The 23,735-nt window shown below is 38.7% G+C and overlaps 2 protein-coding genes and 1 non-coding gene across 4 annotated transcripts; 1 reads left to right on the plus strand and 2 right to left on the minus strand.

The window, feature by feature from the left end:
• Positions 1–1,103: 1,103 nt before the first annotated feature.
• manbal (mannosidase beta like) lies at positions 1,104–6,312 on the minus strand. Of its 2 annotated transcripts, none has more exons than XM_037785476.1 (3): positions 6,174–6,312; positions 3,679–3,875; positions 1,104–1,590 (listed from the first exon to the last, which is right to left on the minus strand). In XM_037785476.1, exons 2-3 carry the CDS (start codon positions 3,826–3,828, stop codon positions 1,480–1,482), a joined length of 261 nt encoding a protein of 86 aa, XP_037641404.1. In that variant the 5' UTR covers positions 3,829–3,875; positions 6,174–6,312; the 3' UTR covers positions 1,104–1,479. The 2 variants fall into 2 exon arrangements, with proteins under 2 accessions (XP_037641404.1, XP_037641413.1); XM_037785485.1 differs by having other exon boundaries at positions 3,679–3,892; positions 6,174–6,281.
• Positions 6,313–8,092: 1,780 nt separating this feature from the next.
• LOC119497150 (nuclear factor of activated T-cells, cytoplasmic 2) lies at positions 8,093–19,809 on the minus strand. Its single transcript, XM_037785050.1, has 10 exons — positions 19,361–19,809; positions 17,719–18,709; positions 17,372–17,543; positions 16,607–16,809; positions 15,869–16,041; positions 15,190–15,330; positions 13,492–13,547; positions 13,059–13,191; positions 11,528–12,169; positions 8,093–8,474 (listed from the first exon to the last, which is right to left on the minus strand). Exons 1-10 carry the CDS (start codon positions 19,485–19,487, stop codon positions 8,428–8,430), a joined length of 2,685 nt encoding a protein of 894 aa, XP_037640978.1. The 5' UTR covers positions 19,488–19,809; the 3' UTR covers positions 8,093–8,427.
• A 2,723-nt stretch (positions 19,810–22,532) lies between these two features.
• Positions 22,533–22,604, plus strand: trnat-ugu. The gene has a single exon. It is a non-coding gene; the product is annotated as a tRNA-Thr (tRNA).
• Positions 22,605–23,735: the final 1,131 nt, after the last annotated feature.

Below are 23,735 nucleotides of genomic sequence, written 5' to 3' on the forward strand. Positions count from 1 at the left end.
ATGCGGCCTCACAGGTGTTCTGTAATTACTAGGGATGAGGACCGGAACTACTTGATGGCAACAACTTTGGAAATTGCTTAGGAAGTACTGAGTACTTGATATTGCTCAAATTAAAATGTTAAGATATACAGTATATATATTCAGTTTTAACAGTTTTCTTCATCTCCTTGTATTTTTATATCTGGTATATTGTTTTGTACTTTGTACTTTACTAACATGTTTTGCACTATGGAACTGTGATGCTGGAAATCGGGATCAATAAAGTTACTATCTATCTATCTATCTATCTATCTATCTATCTATCCATCTATCCATCTATCTATCTATCTATCCATCTATCTATCTATATATCTATCTATATTAGTAGTACTGAGTATTTGATATTGCTCAAATATAATGTTAAGATATACATTAATACATACATATTAAACATGCACTATCTGCAACCATCTTGGACTCTAACCACTGGCGGACTTTACATATGTACATATTACATTTATTTATTGTACATATATTTTTTTTTATTGATGGACTGTACACACTATGTTCACCTATTCACTCTGTATCTTTTATATCTCTATTTATTGTTTTTATAATTTCTGTATACCTTTACTCCTCCTGTGTTTCACTCTGTTTGCTGATGTTGCTGCTTTGACACCTAAATTTCCCTCCAGGGATTAATAAAGGTTCATCTTATCTTGTATTCAGTGTGAATATATTGAACAAAACTGGCCAGGTGCTCCACATCCATTAGGCACAAATATAGTGTTTTCTTTGTTCAGTCTTTTTGAGGCCTATATTGCTGTGAGAGTTTTAAATTCCTTAAATGTGTTTATTAAATGAAACTATGCCCTACTTATCTGGCTTAATCTTCCCTTATGACGTATCTTTTTTTTATTTTGGATTCTACAACCACTGCGGGTATCATCAATGGTGTCTGAATATCATGTAAATGTTTAAAAAAACAAAGATCCTGCAGCAAATCTGTAGCTTTATAAGGAAGTCATGATGTATTCTTCCACACAAAAAAAAGTAAAGACAGGACATGATCTCATTCTGACTCATTTAAACCAAACAGAAATGTAGCAATGAATATAAACAGCTGAGGTGAATGACTACATCATGAATTTATTCGTATGTTGAAATCCAAACACAATTCAATCAATGATATTCATAAAATAAAATAAATGCAAAACAATTTGTCCAATAAAATTTGTAGCTGCATGAATAATAAGCAAACGTCAGGCCAATTTGCTCTTAGTAATAGTGTTTGTTGACTGTGAAGGACACATGGTTAAAGGTCATTCTCAAGTGTATCAAATTAAATGCACATCATTTTGTATTGTCGTAATACGACATTAGTGTTTCATATACCTGTGGTGATAATTGTATTGGTAACTGCCAATGATGACTCACTGATGACTTCACACACGCATTCACACAAACCGGAAACACGCACACGCACACACACAGCAGTGTCTATCGCTTCTTTTTGCTCTCTTTCTTTGGTTTCTGTCGAATCTGTGGAGCCAGTCCTTTAGGTTTCTTCATCTGCTCAGTCCCCCTGCCATCGGTGGACTCGGTCTCCTCCTGTAGAGCAAACACAGGAAATGTTAACCACCCTGTAATCTCAAAAGAAATCCTCTGAGTCATTTTAAATATGGTGTGAAAATACACGACTGCTAAGCATGATTATATAACTGTGAAGATGTATTTGGATGATGCTTGTGCTGTCTGACACTCACACATACAGTATTTGCCATGTTATTATTTTCCAAGTAAATCTTTTAATGACACAGTGTGCTTTATACAATATTCTGTGCATAGGGGGGTTAGTAATTTTTCATCACTCCAGATTGCTCAGACTCTGTGTAAATTTGTCTCAATTAAATGGACGGTTGAATTTAATTACCTGAGATTTTTTTGGAGCACAAATACACACAAACATCAAACAAAAGAAATTCAGACGTGTTTCAACACCATCCCTCTGTCAGCACTGTTTCTGTCTTTTGTATGGCAATGCTGGCTGCTGTAAAGGATGAAATGGCGACATACTGTGGAGAGTAATCGGTGCATCTGATAACAGTGTCTGAAAATAGAATAATTAGAGAGTGAATTTAATTGCTCTTGTCTATAAATAATCTCTCCTGACAGCAGTTAGTATGGGGATTGTAGGAGTAGCTCTCAGTGGCTCCGGCTTCACGGACATTCAAAACTAAGATTTGTGTGCACTACTCTTTCTAACTGATGTCTGGTTTCTCTTTATTACAGGAAGATTGTCTGAATGCTAAGATTCTGCAAGATTTATTCTACAACATGGTGTTATTGCAGAACCTGCAGATCTGTCAAGCAAGATGGAAAAACATAAAGGAAATTAAACTATTTTCCTAGTCATGCTATCAGCAGCTGTTCCACACTGCAAATGTTTCTGACTGTATTATTTTGACTTCAGATGTAGCCACCATAGAGTACTGTGTTGCACCCCTTTTGAAGTGAAAACCATTACATAACAGAACATTCAATCTTTCAGTGATATATTACTTACATGTCAACTACTCCTGAAAACTTGGAAAAATGTAATTCTTACATTTCAGGTATTTTGTGAGAAATACTTGTGTAATTGTATACTCATTGTCATTTGTTGTGAAAAATAATATTTAGCTGCATACCAAAATGTTTTTTTTTTACTGTCACATTGATAATCAATTCAAACTTTTTTTTTTTACTGAGAAAAAACCCCTCACAAGAAGTCTGAATAAGGCTTGAGATAGATAACAGATAAGAAATCTGAGTGGGATTATTCCTTGAGTATAACCAAGCCATTCATTTGAGCTAATGGCTGACACTAACCTGGTTCCAGACGAAATTACTGCACGCATCTAGATTCAACGTTTCAAATACAATAATAAGGTGATTCAGTGTGATTAGAATAAGAAAGGCACTTTTTTAATCCCGAGGGGAAATACATTTTTTTCACTCTGTTATATTTACATAGTACATAGGACACACAGGCCCGAAATACACACATGCACAAACAGGACCTCATGCATTAATGGAGAGATTTCAGAGCGAGGGGCCTGCCCCAGCAGTTGGGTGTTTGGTGCCTTGCTCAAGGGCACCTTGGCAGTGGTGCCCTTGAGCTGGCATCTCTCCAGCGACCAGTTCACACTCAGTACTTGGTCCATACAGGGACTTGAATCAGCGACCCTCCGGGGTCCCAAGCCAAGTCCCTATGGACTGAGATACTGCCGCCCACACGTAGAAATGACAATATGGGTCCTGATAGCAAAGTGGATTAAAATCTGCAGAATGTAGATGTGACATTTTGGGTTCAACATATGTTACATATGAATCCCTTATTTCTCAACATTATTTCTTGTTAATAAAAAAGAAAATCTCATGAAAAAGTGCATGTGAAAGTAAATGATTCAAATCATCAGGTGAAGAATATTGTGTACAGTGATGTTTTTATCACTGTAAGTGTGGTGTCGGTTTCCATATTGATTTGTGTTTCCCCTGAACCCAAAACGTATCCCTAATCCCTGAATACTTATCTCTATGGCACCATAACCTAACCTACACCCTAGCCACAACATCACGGGAAACACTGTTTCGAACGGGAGGGAGACAGACTTCAACACAAGACCTGCTCCTCTCCTTCCTTTGGTGTCTACCCACCTGTTCATATCCCTTAGATGTGGGGATGAGGACAGCCAGGATGCAGATGAGCTGGAAGATGGCACCCAGAAACAGTCCATAGCGCAGTAGGCTTTCTAGGAAGGTGGGCTCAGGGACCTCTGGAGGGGACAGGTCCAGATCTACAGACATGCTGCTGCTGATTGGCTGTTTGGTCTGTTATTCTTCAGTGCACCTATCTGTGCAAACACCAGGGCTACGGTTAGCAGGAAGATAACATATATAAATATATATATATAAAACAAAATATACAATCATTTTTTTATTGAACACACACTAAAGAACATACTAGATATTGCAGAGAATGCATACTTTTTAATATAATGCAATAAATGGTGTCAAAATAAATTAAAATAAGATAAGGGGGATTTATGTAAAATGATGTATAGAAATTAAAAAATAAACAGTAATTTCTAAATCACTAAGCATAGATAAGAACAAAAAAAAGGAGGAGCAAGAACTTAAAAAATAAGGGGCATAAAACAAAACATTAGGAAACGAGATATTTCCCCACGACTTCATCTTTTAAAGTGAAGAAAACAAATATTTGAGATAATTTATAAACCAAACAAAGGAGGTCTTACTTTTTCTCCACTTGCTACAATTAAAACAATATTTACCCATAATAATGATCGTATGAATCATGTCAGAAATGGATGATTGTAAACTATCCATATAAAAAATAATATGAGAAATGTCAAAAGTCGGAATGTCATTTACCTTAAGAGATAAACATTTAATCTTTATATCTATGTTACACAGGGCATGATGAGGAACACCTGCTCTAAAAGGGTACAACGGTCCACTTCAAATCTGAAACTGTTCTAAAAAAATTCTGCAACCGGGTATAACTTATAAAGATTTAGAAATATATATATATATACTGTATGTCAGTGATCCCAAAAAGTGTTGTGTGTGTGTGTGTATATATCCCCCACCCACACTATGCACTATACACATTTTTAACAGTCTCTTCTGCACTATATTCACTTGTTTAATAGTCCTGTATCAGCTGTTACCCTGCACTATATTCACTTGTTTAATAGTCCTGTATCAGCTGTTACTCTGCACTATATTCACTTGTTTAATAGTCCTGTATCAGCTGTTACCCTGCACTATATTCACTTGTTTAATAGTCCTGTATCTGCTGTTACCCTGCACTATATTCACTTGTTTAATAGTCCTGTATCTGCTGTTACTCTGCACTATATTCACTTGTTTAATAGTCCTGTATCAGCTGTTACTCTGCACTATATTCACTTGTTTAATAGTCCTGTATCAGCTGTTACCCTGCACTATATTCACTTGTTTAATAGTCCTGTATCTGCTGTTACCCTGCACTATATTCACTTGTTTAATAGTCCTGTATCTGCTGTTACCCTGCACTATATTCACTTGTTTAATAGTCCTGTATCTGCTGTTACTCTGCACTATATTCACTTGTTTAATAGTCCTGTATCACAGCTGTTACTCTGCACTATATTCACTTGTTTAATAGTCCTGTATCAGCTGTTTCCCTGCACTATATTCACTTGTTTAATAGTCCTGTATCAGCTGTTACCCTGCACTATATTCACTTGTTTAATAGTCCTGTATCACAGCTGTTACTCTGCACTATATTCACTTGTTTAATAGTCCTGTATCTGCTGTTACTCTGCACTATATTCACTTGTTTAATAGTCCTGTATCACAGCTGTTACTCTGCACTATATTCACTTGTTTAATAGTCCTGTATCAGCTGTTTCCCTGCACTATATTCACTTGTTTAATAGTCCTGTATCAGCTGTTACCCTGCACTATATTCACTTGTTTAATAGTCCTGTATCAGCTGTTACTCTGCACTATATTCACTTGTTTAATAGTCCTGTATCACAGCTGTTACTCTGCACTATATTCACTTGTTTAATAGTCCTGTATCAGCTGTTACCCTGCACTATATTCAGTTTTAACAGTTTTCTTCATCTCCTTGTATTTTTATATCTGGTATATTTTTGTGCACTTTGCACTACTAACTTTTTTACTGTCTTTTTACTAACATGTTTTGCACTATGGAACTGTGATGCTGGAAACTTTAATTTCCCTCAAGATCAATAAAGTTACTATCTATCCATCTATCTATCCATCTATCTATGTGGTGTATGGGTGTGTGTATATATATATATATATATATATATATATATATATATATATATATATATCCCCCACTAACACTATAAACAGTTAGTTAACTTATAGCAAAAGACACATGGAAATGCAATCAAATGATATATTGTGCTGTCATATAGTCATGCCGATAAAATGAAACATTTAACTTTCCTGTACATGCTGATTGATAGACACAACTAGGACACATTGCCATGCAGCTACGGATCGTTTACAAGGTAGCACAGCAGTGCAGATAACCTACATGATTAACTCAGAGCACAGATTTAAGATCACTCTGTGCATGAGCTGAGTTTGTGGAAGAAGAAGCTTACCAGTGCCGGGAACACTTCACTCTTCTCTTGTCTTTACCAGGATAATAACATTCACATATTGAGCTCACAAAGGGAGGAAAAAGAAACATCAGTTTACCGGAAGTGACGAAATTAATCTGTGGTCCACTTCCGACACGGTGTGTGATTGTTTTGAAGATGTCGCCCTCTAGTGTTTTATTATATATAGCTTTACATCATTAGGCAAGTGTTCAATACATACAAATAGGTTACTTTATTTATGGTTTTATTTATTTATTTAACCTTTTATGGTATTTATCTTTAATGAATGAATGAAAGACTTTATTTCGAACATAAAAATAAATAAAAACAGATACAAAATAATAACAAACAAAACAAGAGTAATTGCGTCCGAAAAGGAGTAGGTGGAAGTGAAACTTATATTTCCCTACCCCTTTCTCACTTCTCCTCTAATAACTCATATATCATAGAATGATAATATAATATAATATATACACTATCACAGATTTATTTACATCCCAAATTAAATATATGAACAGCATCACAAGTTTATTTACAACCCACTTATCCATCCGGAGTTAAAAATAAGATATAAACCAACCCTTAACGCAACCCTTAACACAACTCTCCCTCAACCATATACCTCCCAAAAATATCTTTTTTGTAAAGCTTTTTAAAGTGATTTATATTTTTTTACTCCGCTTCAACCCATCACCTAACCCATTCCACAAATCCACCCCATAGACGGAAATACACATACTCTTACAATCTCACAGTTATAGCTAGTAGCCTGGTTACCAGTGTTGGCCTATATTTACTGAAGTTGTAGGCCTACTTCCGTTTCAATATTAAAGTACTTGAACTTTACTTGAGCATCTCCATTTTATGCTACTCCACTACATCTTAGAGGCAAATATTGTACTTTTTTACTCCACTACATTTGTCTGACAGCTTTAGTTACTTTTCAGATTATATTTTCTTTCATAGCCTTCCTGTTCAGTGAAAACCGCATCTCCAAATTTGGTGATTTGAATTTTTTTCTTATAAACTGAAGGACTTTGTGTTCCTTTTAATTGATCAAATTCTCCTACTTAAATAAACTATTTAAAAATTATCTTAGATCAGCTGGAAAATGCATCGTCACCTAAAACCTAAAAACAGGGCTGTTTTTCTGAGCTCATGAAAAGTTGACATTTTAGAGAACAGCGACGCTACAAACATATGATGCTCTTATAGAATATGATGCATTGCTGTAGATTAAACTACTGAACAGTGTATAAAGGAGTTAAAATTAGCACAACCTTAAACATCTACAGCAGTAAAATGCATCATACACATTAATGCAGCAGTAATATTAATCACAAAACATCATATATATAATAGTGAAACACTGACAGGGAACATTTTACTGCATAATGAATTCTTTTACTTTTCATACTTTAAGTTCATTCTTGGCTTTGAATGCAGGACTTTTACTTGTAGTGGAGTATTTTCAGTGAGGTATTGCTACTTTTACTAAAGGATCAGAATAATTCTTCCAAAGCTGAGGTATTTAGACATTAAACGGATGCTAACACAGTGTTGCATCAACAATTTGATTCTTCAGTGTCAGTACTTTCTAAGTAAGTTTCAATTTTAATATTTAGCTTTGTGTAATACACTAAGTATTTCTGTATTATTGATTTGACCTATTTTGTTAGACCTCAGTTTGTTAGTCATCATAAGACAAACTGCTTCTACAGAAGTGAGATTTTTTTCAGAAAATAGATTATATTTTTCACCTTAGAAATTATATATTAAATAAACTTGATAATGGTAGCAGAAATTTTGCTTCATTTCAAGAAATGCAATTTAAAAAACAAAAGGAGTTTTTGTGTGTTAATTGAAAATATTTGTTCAACTCTTCAGTCCATTCCTGCTCTTAATGCAAAACACACTGATTCATATAAACAGAATTTATTTAATATAAAATATTTTATACATGCCTACAAAGAGCAATTGTACAAATATATGAATAATTAGAAGTGAAACAGGTTAAAATAAAAACACAATAGATACACAGTATAAGTATGACACATGCTAAGGCTAAAAAGTCTTAAGTCAAAATATAAGCCTAAAGTGGATCAGTTTCTATTGTTTGCCTTAAATGTCTACCACCAATCCAGTTTTCTTTATTGCAAATACAAGAAAGTAAGTAAGTACAATCTTCCTTCGAGACAATCAGGATTTTATATTTTACATATTATGCTCAATCTGATGGACGTGGCCTCCAGGATCACTCTCCATCGTGGCCTGTCATGTCTCTTCTTATGATGTCATTCACTGAAAAACATTACAAACGAGGGTGAGCAAATTTAGTATTCACAACTACGCTGCAATAAACCAAGACGAGATGCTTATTTTATGTAAATGAATTCATCTTGTATTCTTAATGTTACATATTAATACTGTGAACTTTTGTACGTCCATGTCCATTTATTGCATATTCCTGCACAAAAATCTACAGTTCTTTCACTTTAAAAAAACATGATTTTACTCATTTCCCAATATTTTCTATTGTTATTTCTTCTATTTTATGGTCTGTCTCTTGACTTTTGCACTGTGTTTATTGTTATGCACCAGATCAATAAGACAAATTCCTTGTACAGTATGTGCAAACCTTCTTGGCAATAAAACCGTTTCTGATTCTGATATTAATTTGTTTTGTATTTTAAGCCCCCTGGTGTAGATTTCTTTTTAATTATGATTGTGAAAAAATAAAAGACAAATCCTGTCATAACTGGGGTCACCTCATTCATCGTCAAGTTACTTGTTTAACTTGCTGGAGGATCCGGGGATTATGCTGTTTTGTTTTTAATACTACCAGCAGGTGTCGCCAAAGTCAGATATTTGGGGTCATTTTATGCTTTTATTAGAGAGCAGGAAAAGAAGGAGGAGAGCAACAAAGCCCCCCTGTCAGGACTTGAACCGGGGACGTTGTGGTTTGTGGTTTAAGACCCCAGAGAGTCCCCAGAAATATTCTAATTTCATACATCCAGTCCAGTGATGACTTGCAATCTCTGAAGTGATGACGTGATGATTTATCTACAACGGTTTCTGGACTGATTAATGATCTCTTTCCTGATAAAAAAATAAGCACGGTTGTTGCACATGACTCTTTTGACAGAAAGAATAAGAATACTATCCATATTAAATATAATCTCAAGAAACAATAACAAATATAAATAACACAAACACAGTAGTGTATTTTGGTTAATATGCTGCTGATCAAACAGTAACACAGATTGTTGTAGTTACCTAAACTTTCCGTCTGTATGTATAGACCAGAACAAAGGGCATTGCTGTTTTTTTTTTCAAACCACAGGTGTGTCTGCATGTATTTGCCTATACAATGAACTTCCTGTTTCTGTATACAGAAACTTTACCCCACAGCAAACAAGGTCAGGGTACGTGACTTATTCTCTCTTTAGTTCATGATGGAATTGCTTATTTCTCCCTCATCATGCTCTAATACATCAGGAATCATAAACAAGTTGTATTCGATTTATTCAAATTGAAACTGAGCATGCGCAGGAGGCTTTGACAAGTGTAGCGTGTATTCTCGGTTGTGTGTGAGTGAGAGTGAGACTGAAACAGAAGACAGGAAAGTGGAAAGAAAGGCCCGACACAAACCACAATGCAGGATTTGCAAGCGTTGCAATGTGCTTGTATGTATTTGCAGACCAGACCACAATTACCCCTCCCTCAGTTTGCATGTTATATTCCCCGTTTACTAATTAGTTTGGCTGAAGCAAATAATGCAATAATGCAGTATCTACAACTCATCTAAACGTGTCAGCGATAGTTTGGCTCGTCAAGGAAACCCCAAAAGCTGAAGCAGAGATAGACACAGATCTGTTAGCGTCCAAACAGACGAGGCTCAGACCCTGAGTTACTGATTAATTGAGAGATAATGTAAATGTGTCACCAATGTTCCCTCAACACAGTTATATGCGCAAAATATTCCACTTTGAAATACAGAACATAAAGACTCACTGATTAATGCTGGGGTACGTTTGAAACAAACTAGTTAATACAACCTGTTATCCGAAAATTTTAGCTGTTCAGAACAACCAAAGAGAGGCGCAAGATGTGATTATTGTTCAAATGGGGATAACAACATACACTTTTGATCAGTTGCTCCTCAAAGGCATTCGTAGTGTTGCACTCATTTGTGTACACGAAACATGACAAAAGTAATCATTTGAAGAGTGAAAAACAAGTGCTTAAAGGTACAGTTTGTAGGATTTGGTGACATCTACTGGTGTGGTTGCAGATTGCAACCAACTGAGTACCCCTCCGCTCACCCCTCCCTTTTCAAAACTGCGGTAAAGTGAGTCGCAGAGTGCAAAACCGTGATAACGCCGTTCGCCTCACTCAGATGCCATCCTTACGATAATAACACTACTTAAGGAGCAACGGAAGTGGCGGTACCACGGTTTTGCACTCTGTGACTCATGTTACTGCAGTTTCACAAGCGTGTCGGAGAACTATGGTGACCTTCAGGTAATGTAAAAACGCAAAAGACTCTCTCTACAGCCAGTGTTTGGTTTGTCCGTTCTGGGCTACTGTAGAAACATGGTGGAACAACATGGCTGACTGTGAAGAGAACCCGCTCCCTATGTAGATACGAAGGGCTCATTCGAAGCTAACGAAAACACACCGATTGTTAGTTTTAGGCGATTACACACGTAAGATCCCCCAAAATGTTACACACTGTTCCTTTAAGAGAGACGTTTAAACTAGGGGTGGGCGGTACCATAAAATTTGGTTTCCGATACCAAGTAATACAGGGCCAAAATCGCCGCTATTGATACCACTACCAATACTTTTTATAATTAAAAGCGGCTTATGTACATTAATGTTGTATGTACAAAAATATGTTTTTTTATTATTGTAAATTGAATGTGCAAACATGAAAAATAGCTCCAAACATGCTCCTCTTTCTTCAGCAATCATGTGTCTGTCGGACTCAGAGTGTCTAGTCACTCTAGGGGTGCGTGCTGCGGTAAGCTGCGTGCAGTGAGAAGCAAACGGTGCAACTGAACACTGTTTGCACAGACAGGTCTACTCCTTGATGAAATACAAATGGGTGTAGAAGAGAGAAACTGATCCCTTTTCTGTATCGATCTCATTGGCGCTAGAATTGATCTTCAAAGCGACACGTAGGTATCGCCAGTGTCGACATTTTCTGATCGATCTGCCCACTCCTAGTTTAAACCCTGCAAAGATCTGAGAATAGGGGAGGATTCAGGAACTGTTCAACAATCCGACCAGCACTTCATTGGAAGCATATTGACTCCTTTAAGAAAACAGTATTTAAAAGAAATACTCACCATCCTCCAGGTAAGCATAACGGAGGTTCTCTTGTTTGACTGTGACCCTCTCTGGAGCTCGTTCCTCATGGTTTCCTCTACCAGAGCTGATCTGGGTCAGAGGCTCCACTCGGCTTCCAGCCTTTCCTTGAGCTTCACCTTGGATGTATCTTGAGGGTGGTGACTTTCCCAGTGGCAGTGCTGTCTGCACAAAATCCTGATGTCTTGACACCAAACAGGCCTTGTACGAATCACCACCCTGAGGACCTTCGCCCAGTTTGCCCACAGGGGTCCTGGCACTGACGCACTGGCTGGGAGTGGAGGTCGGGTGGGAGGTCATCGGGGAACCACCGAGGAGGGCAGTGCCACAGTTGCTGTAACGTTGGTTTGCAGCATGGTACAGCATGGGGTTGTTGATCAGAGTGCTGGCCCTGGCCTGGTAATAAACTGGTTGGTCGTCCAGTGGATCCGGGATTAGCACATGGGATCTGGGGTCTACAGTGGTTAGGTGGTACATTGATGGAGAAACATTCAAGGCTTGAAGATTGCCCTCCTGCTCCAGGTGATGGTAGAGTGACTTCATTGACAGGCCAGACAGGGACTGATTGTCTGAGTAGATGTACGAATTCAACTGGTAGTCATCCAGTGGTTCTGCTTTAATGGCTAATAAAAAAAGAAAAGAAAAGGTGAGAGGAATCAATGTAGGTCATTCATTAGCTCACTGAGAAGAGTACAAGTACAGAACATAGACTATATATAAAGATGGACGACATGACAGCTCCCCAAAAGTGAAGCCAAAACATCTTGATTGCCCCCTGGTGGCTGGCTGCAGTATATCGGTCACAAAGCACATTTGTGTAAAGTGAGGATCATAGAAAGAAGCATAGTGCATAGTGGTTAGATCTAATCTGATTTAAGTGTTGCTATTTCCTGTTTGTAAGTTTGATTTAAGCAAGGGATGGCTGACCTGATTAATATTTGCTTTATGTTTTTGTCTTCATTAAAGGAACAGTGCGCAAGAATTAAGGGGATCTATTGCCAGAAATGGAATATAATATTAATAACTATGTTTTCTTTAGTGTATAATCACCTGAAAATAAGAATCAACGTGTTTTCGTTAGCTTAGAATGAGCCCCTCGTATCTACATATGACCATGTTTCTACAGTAGCCCAGAACGGACAAACCAAACACTGGCTCTAGGGAGAGCCATTCGTGTTTCCACATTTTTGTGTCGGCCACCACAGTTCTTCTACACGCTTGGCACACGGGAGAAGTTTCAGTTGGTTGCAATTTGCAACCTCATCGCTAGATGCCGCCAAATCCTACACAGTGCACTTATAACTGATATCAGTGTAAAAGCAAAGGTCTAAATGCACGTTAAGTGTGTGTGTCTTTCAGCGTGAGGTTTGTTTGTGTGTGTGATGTTTGTCCGATAGAGGTGAGAGCGACAACAATGATGACCTTTCAGTCCCCTTACGTTGAACATTCAAGGTACCCTTCTTCTTCCTGTAATGACAGAGCTGAGATGTCTGACAGATTTACAGTATATACCTGTCACAGGAGTGTAGAGGAAGTGCTGAGGCTGACTGCGTTTCTTCTTCCCATTGATGACGTAGAAGTTGACTTTGGCCGGGTGTGAAATGGTCCGGTTTCGATACGGAGGGACCTCGACAAAAAGCATGTTCTAGAAACACAACAGAAAAAAAGATCACTCTTCTGATAAACTATCATGTTGAAACAGAGACGCGTGGGCTGCCCCAAAACTCTCGCTTGTGTGTTTCAAATCAAAGTCAGTATCAGAATTAAAACTCTTTGAAACATATGCGTAGCAGCATGTCATGTGTGGTCATAGGCTTTGTGTTTTGCTTTCTGTTTATGTGAATTTGTAACAGACAATGTTGGTTTAATGTATCTACAAAAAGTACATCGCATATGCTACAGCCTTATTGCATGTGTCCATGCAGATACATAGAAGTTAACTCACAGCTTGTGTTTTGTCTCTGTCCACAGTGGCCTCCACCTCCCAGATTTGCTGTCCATCTGAAAGCAGAGGGAGTAAAGTGTACATGCATTAAAGCAGAGGAGCGGTGGTTTGACATTTTTGGGAAATACCCTTAACAGCTTTCTTGACAAGAGTTAGATGAGAAGGTCGATACCACTCTCATGTCTGTGTAGGAAATATGTAGCTGCAGACAGCGGCTAGTTAGTTTATCCATCCATTATCTGTTACCGCTTATCCTATTCAGGGTCACGGGGGGTCTGGAGCCGATGCCAGCAGACATTGGGTGAACGCGCCCTAGACAGGTCGCCAGACTATCACAGGGCTGACACAAAGAGACGCACAACCATTCACGCTCACATTCACACCTACTGGCAGTTTAGAGTCAACAATTAACCTAACCTGCATGTCTTTAGACTATGAGAGGAAGCCGGAGAACCCGGCGAAAACCCACGCTAACACCGGGAGGACATCAGAAGGGCCCCAAGCCAAGTCTGAACCTGCGACCCTCCTGCTGTTAGGCGGCAGTGCTAACCAAATTTAGCTTAGCATAAAAACTAGAAATGGCTCACACAAAAAAAACAATGTGTAAAAATAACAAATTTTGTTTTTTATGGGGGCTCTGGGCTTTAGAGGTGCTGGTAGGCCAATTTTGTTTCCTTTGGCTAGCTGTTTCCCCTTGTTTCCAGTCTTTGTGCTAAGCTAAGCTAACTGGCTGCAGGCTTATATTTGCCTGACAGATATGAGTGGTACTGATTTTCATATCTAACTCTCAGATGAAAGCAAATTTACCACAATGTTACTACTATATATGAAAAGATACATTTAGAAGAAATGAGATGATGTCGATCATTTCTTTAATTTAAAATAGACAGACAGTGGAAAGCAGGTTTCTCTCTTACAGTAGGCCAATGTCTGCTTTAGTGTTCTTTCCCACCTCAGTTTTACCTGCTGTTTCTGTTTTCTACCCACGCATTGAACAAGAAAAAAAAAACACAAAGCCTCTGCTCTGGGTCTGAATCTTTATCAGTCTGTCAAACCACATCCTGTTACATAAAACCCCACGCCAAGCAACAGGGAGGCTTTACATGCAGTCAACTGTACCCATCCCGCTCTCACACCACGTAACCCAATGTCAAATGTTGTGTGGGCAGGGGGAGCAGTAACGAGGTGAGACATTTCCATTTAGAAATAAATAAAAGTTGTCACCTCCAGTAAAAGTTTAAAACCAAAGGCTCATTTTGTCAGCGTTAAAAGTGGGGGCTGAAGGAAGATGTGCGTCACTGAAAGTTGATGTTTCCCGGGCGATATGCAAATACTCTGAAAATACAAATACTATACGAGTAGGTGGATACGCCCAAGCAGGATATCGGGAGGCGGCCACAGACGAAACAATCACAAGTTAACATAACACACAAATCAAGAGTGTTCATAATGACTAGACACACAACAGGATGTGTTAAAGGAGTAGTTCAACATTTGGGAATTTATTTGCATATGTGCTACCACTCTCAATTTTCTCATCTAACTCTCAGCAAGAAAGTGAATAAGCCCATTTCACAGATTCTTTTAAGTGCAATCCTGTATTACTATATGTCGCGGCTCATCTTTAGTACCTCTTAAAATGGATTAGAGGCTACTTAACATCATATGATTACTGATTAAAAAATGTGTCTTCCTCACCTTGTGTCTTCTCTGAGAATATCACTTTGGAGTCGGATGTGAAATTCTGTCCAGTGAGGACCATTTGTTGACCGCCAAGTACTGAGCATCGGTCCAGGTCCTGTCTCTCGACTGCAGGGAGCTCCTGAGCTGAGCGTTGGGCTGAGGAAACAGGGAGACACAGCTCTATGAAAGACCAGACAGAGATCAGATAACATCTGGTGGAAAGATGGCAGTTGGCTAGTAAGATATCTGATAATCAAAATCCAGAATTACAATATTGACTACTAGCGAACATTCAAATTAAAGCCAGCCTACGTAACCTTGCATGAGTGACAGTTGGGTGGTAACACTGAATGATCAAACATACTGTAACAGTTGCACAAGTTATGAAGAGTCATAAAGTTAGTAAACTTGACAGCAACACTTCAATAACGATCTAACATTAATCCCCATCAGCTACTGGTCATACCAGACCAAGTACAGCTATAGCGCATTGAATTAATTGAAGGTTTGTTTTATTGCTTATGAATTCTATTTGTAAAAAGATGTATACACATCTATAAGTTGTTTAAAAAGGCATTATGTTTACACATAAACAGTTGTTTTAATGATTAAAGATAAAGTACTACAATACAAGATGTCAGGACCCAGCGATAGGAAGCTAAATTCAGCTTATCAGGAATGAAACGCTCCTTACAGCATTCAATAGCATGAGAGGCAGCTTGAAGAGACAGGAGCTGTCCACCAGGTTGAGGAATGTGGACACGGAACACCAGGCGCACACGTGTGTTTTTTCGTCCAATGTCCGTCTCGCCGTTCCTCAGCTCAATGTCGGCATTTCTCAACTTCAGGATTCCTACACAGTCAATTCTGTGAAATGTTAGAAAAGACAGATGAGATGAAAAAGAAAGTGTTCTGAAATTGGGCCAAAATGCTCGTGACTGTGCAAAGTTTCTGTTCACACAGACAAACTATGGTTAGTTTCAATTATTCAGTTATAACGTAGTTCTGTGTCATTTTGATAAAAAAAAATCCCCCCTTTTTCAGTGATTCATCATACGTCAAGTTCATCAAAGCTGGGTTTTGTTGTTGCTGTGAACACGCTGTGTGGTAGGCTTTCTTGGAAAAACTCTCTGGCACACAGGAAATGATGCGTTTTATGTTTCCGCCACTTGTTGGGAGCAAAAAATTTAAAAAAAACTTGCAGCTAGCATGAGCAGCAATAGCCACCATGTGTGAGGTTATAAAGAAAAGAGCAATTAGCACACAAAACATCTAAACTTTATCAATAGAAAACCCCAAAACAACAGATGGCTCCGTCCTGGCAACTCATTTTAATGTATCTCTGCATCTGTAACTCTGGGAGAGGAAACACAGAACCACCACAGAAGATTGCTTAATAAGATGTGTGCCACAGTGTGTCTGTGCTACTCACACCACTCTCATGTGGTTCTTTGGCTCCAAAGGGATCTCCAACACTTTGGTGCCGTTCATCATCCTCTCCATGCTGGGTGTGGTGACGGTCTTCCCGGTGATGCGGTGCACCTGGTAGAAGGCGTGGGGTTTCAGGATCCTCTCGTCGGCTGTTCCTATGAAGACCTGCAGCCCCAGTGGAGCTGTGCCTTGGTACCCGTGGAGCTAGTGAGGGCAACAAAGGCGATTAAATGCATGCTTCACACTGAATTAAATGAACCATAATACCATTAACGTCCATGGTTTGCAAATTTACAATGCACAATAAATCTATTTTCCCTGCGGGGATGATTTCACAGGTCACCGTCTAACTGGCATAGCAAGAACACTGATTTGCATAGTCCGTTTGTGCATCACTGCCAGGAAAACCAACAGTAGGGGCTTATTAATTAACACACCAGAGCAGTAAATGAAGCAGAACCATGAACCAATAGTGGCATGATATATCAATGCACCTGATATTAGTGTATCTTTTAGCAATTTGAAACAGAGCGTGTCCTAATCATTTTCCATGTGGGAGTCGTGACGTGAGGCTCTTTCATTCATTTGCATGGCTGTCGGCTTTACATAAACACATCATCCAGGAAATACCACCCTGTATTTACAATCTCTCCTCCTACTTCATTTATCTTTTTCAAAACCAGCAGTGACACAGATGGGAAGTGTGTGATCGTTTTTTTGTTTGGCTTGCTTTTCCGTCTTTGCACACCCCACCCCAAAAAAGTACCTGAACTTCCGGATGCCCTCCGTTAGGTGTCTTTACAGCTCCGCGGCTGCCCTCCGTCTCATAGTGAGCTCTGTGGTGAGATCTGGGCTCTTGCTGGATGAGAAGCTCGTACTGACCGGACTGACTGGGCAGCGGCCACTCTAAAGACGGGAGTGGAGCCACGGAGAGACCACTAGAGAGAGAGAGAGAGAAGGACAATAAGAGGGGAATGTGTAACCGAAGACAAACCATTAAAATCCCCAAATGTCAAAAACTTGTTCACATTTTATCTCATCATTGTCAAATAATGCTTCCATTAAGAAAGAGATAAAGTATCTGTAAGTATTAACAAGGGACAAACAACACACCCGAGTGCTCCGTGATGGACTGGATGAGGCCACACGGGGAGCATATAGAAGGTTTCGGGCTTGACTTCGGCTCCTGCCCTGCCCATCCTCTCCTGCTCCAAGGCCCAGTCATACCCCTCTCCATACACACAGTCCTGTCTCTGCGAATGCCCGTGTGCATCTCGCACCACTGCAGAAGGCATCGCTCTGGGCAGACTGGAGCTGAGACTGTTCAGCACCTCCTCCAGGCCCGGGGAAGAGGCCTGAGCTTGGGGATGGAACTCCGCTTGGGCCTGGTATTGGTGGAGGTAGTAGGGCCCCTGCTGCTCATGGAGCGAGGGGATGATGGGGATGGGGATGGGGATGGGGCTGGGGCTCCGGGAGCGCTGCTTGATAGGAGTACCCCCCTGACAGGAGTGGGTCTGGTCATAGGAGCGCTTTCCATGCGGCGAGACAGAGCGGGAGCGTTGGTGGGGGAGCGGTGAGGCGGTGTGCTGGTGCTGGGGCAGGAGATAGGTCTCGTCCGTGATGCTGTTGCGAGGCGAGGCTCCTGGAGAGGAGTGGGCAGAAGACGTGTGGATGCCCTGGAGGTCCAAGTTGGACAACCCAATGCCACAGCCGCTTCCATTAGAAGGGGAGACACACGGCGAAGCCAAAGGAGAGTATGAATCTACAGGCCAGCCCGTGGAGGAGTTGCTGCTGGCAGGGCTCACACACTCCCTGTAGCCCCCCAGAGCTTTGGTGCCAGGGCTCGGCTCCAGGGTCTGAGAGCTGAGGGAGTCCCCCGACGGAGTGATCTCAATCCTGGGGCTAGGAGCAGGGATGGTCCCCGGTCTCGACGCCAGCCCCAGGGACTCGAACACAGCCCCTGACAGGTTTTCTGTGGTGGGGCTGTGAGAGGAGGGGTCCTGACTGGAGGCAGGCTGGTTGGAGCTGGAGATGTACGCAGCGTGATGGTCGACCACCAGCAGAGGAGGCTGGATGTCGTCCTGGAGGAGAGCACCTGAGTCATCTGTCAATAACCAAAGAAAGGATTAATTTGTGCACACACGTCCAAAGACTACTACAATACTATAACTATAGATAACGTATAGATCCCATGTTTTAAGTAAACATGCTCCTTCATGTCATAATAATTTGTGTCAGATAAGTTTTTGTTGCACAAAAACATTCAATTAACTCATTAAAAATTCTTAAAATGACATCCACGCCTTCTTAACCCTCCTGTTGTCTTCGGGTCAATTTGACCCGAAGACAACAGGAGGGATACATCATTCTGCACAGTGAAGCTCAAACCTCCAGGTGAAGTAACAAGAAGGAAAACACATTTTTGTGTGAATTTTAACTCCATTAAACCGTGATAAAGACACTTTCTGTGTTTCAAAGGTTAATAGTTTAAACAAAAAGAAGGGTGTAGTTGGTTTCCCCTCTTCCTAATGACAGTGAAAGAGGAGGATTACAGAATAACATCAGTACTTGACAGCAGTACTCACTGATGGAAATCCCACTTCAGTTTAGCCTACTTCACTGCTAAATACAAACTGCAAAAAAACATTTTTATACGATAATAATAAAAAAACATACTAAGAAAAGAACATAATGTAAATGGAAAGGAGATATTATGTTAAGTCTCTGTAAAAGCAGAACAATACTGCATACACACCTTTATCACAGCCGACAGGGAAGTCCTCCCCAGGTGGATTATACAGAAACAGGTCGGAGAAGTCCAACTCCTCCTGGCTGATGTCTTGACCTAGGCCCTCTGTGAAGCCCAAACCTCCAGAAGTCATTTCCAGCTCTGAAAAATTAAATATTCTTTTGACAAGTTTATCTTTTGTAATAACTCTTCAAACACACCAACTAACAGAGGTTGTACGCATGAGATAAACAATTAAATAAACCGTCAGCGTTACAGTTTTTCTCTTCTTCTAAGAAGTACGATTAAAACATTTGGCAGCTGCTCAAATAAAACATTCAACACCACGACATGAAAAACGAGCAGCGACAGACGCTTCCTGTCACTGCTGATGATGACAAGCAGACAGGACCTGCCTCTCTCTCTCTCTCTCTGTGTGTGTGGGTGTGTGTGTGTGCGTGCGTGTGTGTGTATGTGCCTCCAAACACAGGCCTCATTTCCTCCTGTGTGAGTCAAGTAGTCACAGTATTATATATAGTGGGAGGCTAAAAACACAGCAGTCTGTAATGGTGTAGGTTAATATTGAAAAGTCATAAAGGTCAAAAAGGTCACATTGTTATTATTTCCAATTATAGTTTTATAAACTTAAAGCCTTCCACTGTTTGTTTTTTAGCTTTGTCATAACAGTGTTTTTCTTTCTTCTTCTGCTGTATCTATTATGTGTGTTGACGAGTGGTGAGCTGCTGCAGGAATACATATAGTTGTATTAAATTGAATTCCTGTTCATGTTGCACTGGATGAATATAGGCTATTTAAAGAAAAAGGAGGATTTTATTCTGAAAGAATACATTTAAAAAACGAAAATCACAGTAACCCAAAATCATGATACATTAGGCTATCTAGATTAGTAAATTTAAAACCAATAAACTAACAGGTTCCAATAAACATAAAAAGGCGTATAGACCTAGCTTAATAAAACATTAGAGACTATTAATTCTAATAGCCTATACATACCTATATCAAAAAGTGTTAAAACTTGATCTACAATTCAACAATTAAACTAATTATATGTTTACTAACTACTAAAATTGGGCATTTTGTGAAAAATAAAAATTAATCTAATCTGTATTTACAACGTTGCTTGATTCTGTAATCTATTTACATGACTGTGTACATGGCTATGCATATATAACTACTGAATATTTTAGCTAGTTTAGCTTGATTATCATAACAACAGTCTCCCATAAAATTACTATCTGGCATATTTAAACAAAGTCATCAACAGTTACCAATCGTCATAGTCCTTAAACCATCACAATTAAAAAAATATTATTATTATACAATTATTATTGTTATGTCACAATTGTGAAAATAACAGTCTCAATCTCAGAGGAGCTAGCTTTGGTGACAACAAAACGGGTGATTTAAACTACTTATAGAATTTTCATTTACATATCTGAAGTTTGACATTTTGAGGACGTATTGAGCTGCTGTGAAGGGGAGTGACATGTAGCTCAATGTTTCGCTCAAAGATACTTTAAAGGTCCCATATCATGCTAATTTTCAGGTTCATAATTGTATTTTGTGTTTCTACTAGAACATATGTACATGCTGTAATGTTCAAAAAACTATTTATTTTCCTCATACTGTCAGCCTGAATATACCTGTATTTACCATCTGTCTGAAACGCTCCGTTTTAGCGCATTTTGACGGATTTGCAACAGAATTGCGTTGCTAGGCAACAGCTTGGGTCCATGTGTACTTCCTGTCAGCTGATGACATTCACATACACTGCAACAGGAATAAACTGGGACACATTGAGAATGTTTATGTTTAAAATCATGTCAAGGGTCTAAATATTGTATATTTGTGACATCACAAATGGGCAGAAATCCTGACAGCTTGTTTCAAATGCAGAGTTTCTGAATACGGGCTGTGTGTATTTACCTGTGGATTGAGTGTTTCGATACTTTCAGAGTATTTATATAGGACTTTAGCCTGCTTTATAATAAAAAAAACATGAAAATCTCACTTTTTTATAATATGGGACTTTTAACATGTTGGGAGTGGTAACCGGGAATCAACCCACCAACCTTCTACTTAAGGGACTGCTGGTCTTTTTATCAGCTTAAGCTCTTTCATAAAATATGAAGGTGCCTATGACATATATACCCACCTGAAAGATGTGTGATAAGTGTGTTGACTGGTCTTCAGCGGTAGCTAGTCAACAACCGAGGAAATTAAATCGGGTGTCTGTAAACCTGCTAAATAAAGTGAAAACATATAAAATAAAACATATAAGTAAGGGCAATTAGGCCTAAATTCAGGTGTTGCAGCACAAGGATAGAAATAATTACAGATAAATACAGAAAGTAAAAAATAAATAATTAGAAGAAGGCTATATAAAATAAAAAGAACATATACAAGAGCAATTAAAGTCAAAATAACAAGGCAAGAGAGACATAGTGGTGTGATTAGAAGCAGCATAGTTTGCAAGTAGGCTTTATGTAGAGTGTACACCAGAATAATATTTAATATGATGCTAGTGTTTGTCTGTATTAATATATGGTAGAAATATAATATAATGTATAGTGTAATAAAATACTATAACATTAACATAATATTGTAAAATATAGTACAGTATGATATGGTGGGATATAAAATATAATCATCATATATATGCTTAATTTGTGTCTCAACAAAATCTATTTAAAGATGAATACATTCCTTGAAAATATAACTCAAGAAACTTGTTTTCAGTCACAGTTAATACATAAATAAACTGATAAATTAAAACAAACGTTGTAAAAAAGTAAAATAACATAAAAAGCCGGTGAAAGCAGCTTTTGGCCACTGAGTGGTAGTATTGTTCAATTATCATCCTACTTACTTTACGAGTCAGTTCATCCAAATGTTTTAAAAATACATATACTTCACGTATATTTTTCTCACTCCCCTCCTGTAGTAGTTGTGGTTTTGAGATATCTGTCTATAAATCCTGGTGAGTGAGGAGTCACTTTTAGTACTTTTCACAGTCTACAAGACAATATAAAGTATTGTATAAATTAGTAAAGTCATTAAATATTAATTAAGTAAAATGTTTATTCACGTGGTCTGTAGTAAATGTGTGGATTATAAAGATCTTGTACTTGAATGTCTCATTTTTGTTTTCGACACAGACCAGATGTTAAACATCTGCGGCTCTATAGCTCAGTGGTAGAGCACTGGTCTTGTAAACCAGGGGTCGTGAGTTCGATCCTCACTAGGGCCTCACTTTCGTTTAAGCTTTCCCCACTGAGTACAGCACACTTCATTTGAATTAATGAAGTACCATGCAACACTGAAGAATTGTAACAATAACTTTCATTTCAGTAGTGTTGCTCTCTGTAATCAACAAGTCTCACTATGAACAGCTTTAATTGGAGTTATTTCTTTGGTAGAAAGTAGTTTTTTATAAAAAAAAAAATAATAATAATAAACTAAACTCAAACCATACATTCCTGGTGGTGAGTGATTTGGACAAGTGTTTGCTGTTTGCTATGGCTGTAATGTAATGTTACTATCTACATGCCTATACCACTACCACTAGTTATAGGTGAAAATATGTTCTTTGTAAATTTGGTTGAACTGACCCTTAATATAATAAGTAACCCTTATAATTGGCATTAACAGAAACGTTATTCCCATTCACATCTGGACTCTTGAAGGGTCAGTACACATCGTAACATTACAGTTTTCTTATATAATTAAAGATATTTCAGACATTTAAATTACACATTCCTCCTGACTGGTGAAGCTTTTTGAAGGCATGTTTTTTACCTCTTCTGGCTGGTTCACATGTTGATGTCACCTGAGGTCACATGTGAGGCTTCAGGCCTCACGGCAGTCATGCGAGTCACATGAATCGAGGGTGAAGTGGTGTGAAACTGCCATGGAGGGGATGTCAGGACAACAATTGTGAGAGGCTGATAAGTGGTGTCACTCATCTCTTCAGGCTGTCCTTAACACTGAGGTAGACTGAGCGTTGCTGGAAGAAGTACGCTACACAGATCCTTTACTTTAAGTGAAAGTATCAGGACCACAATGTAAATTTAGACAATGACAAGAAAAGGCTCTAAAAATCCTTCAAATGAACCAGTCTCATAACTCATGTCCACACTGAGGCCTGAACTTGTGACGAGGAGGTGCACAAGCAGACATCTCCTCTTTTTAAGGAGTCACAAGCCAACAAGGTCCGGGATCCACACAGAAAATACATTATGCTAAAAACACATGTGACAAATAAACTTTGTCTGAAAGTATTTAATCAAATGTTTTTCTTCATCTGAAAAGGATTTAGATGTACAAAATGTACAGAGTAGTTTGAATTATCCTGTAATGATTTAAATCTTGCATTGGACCA

Source organism: Sebastes umbrosus, chromosome 1, assembly GCF_015220745.1.
Source record: "Sebastes umbrosus isolate fSebUmb1 chromosome 1, fSebUmb1.pri, whole genome shotgun sequence".
Lineage (NCBI taxonomy): Eukaryota > Metazoa > Chordata > Actinopteri > Perciformes > Sebastidae > Sebastes > Sebastes umbrosus.

What these genes read in the sequence shown, in the direction of transcription:
- manbal (XM_037785476.1), bottom strand. Translation starts at nt 3,828, where the DNA reads ATGTCTGTAGATCTGGACCTGTCCCCTCCAGAGGTCCCTGAGCCCACC. An exon ending in CATCTAAGGGATATGAACAG is followed by an intron (nt 1,591 to 3,678) that starts GTGGGTAGACAC and finishes TTTGCTCTACAG; the next exon opens with GAGGAGACCGAGTCCACCGA.
- LOC119497150 (XM_037785050.1), bottom strand. Translation starts at nt 19,487, where the DNA reads ATGACTTCTGGAGGTTTGGGCTTCACAGAGGGCCTAGGTCAAGACATC. An exon ending in CTCTCATGCTATTGAATGCT is followed by an intron (nt 15,331 to 15,868) that starts GTAAGGAGCGTT and finishes CTGTTTCCTCAG; the next exon opens with CCCAACGCTCAGCTCAGGAG. An exon ending in CCTCTACACTCCTGTGACAG is followed by an intron (nt 12,170 to 13,058) that starts GTATATACTGTA and finishes TTTTTTTATTAG; the next exon opens with CCATTAAAGCAGAACCACTG.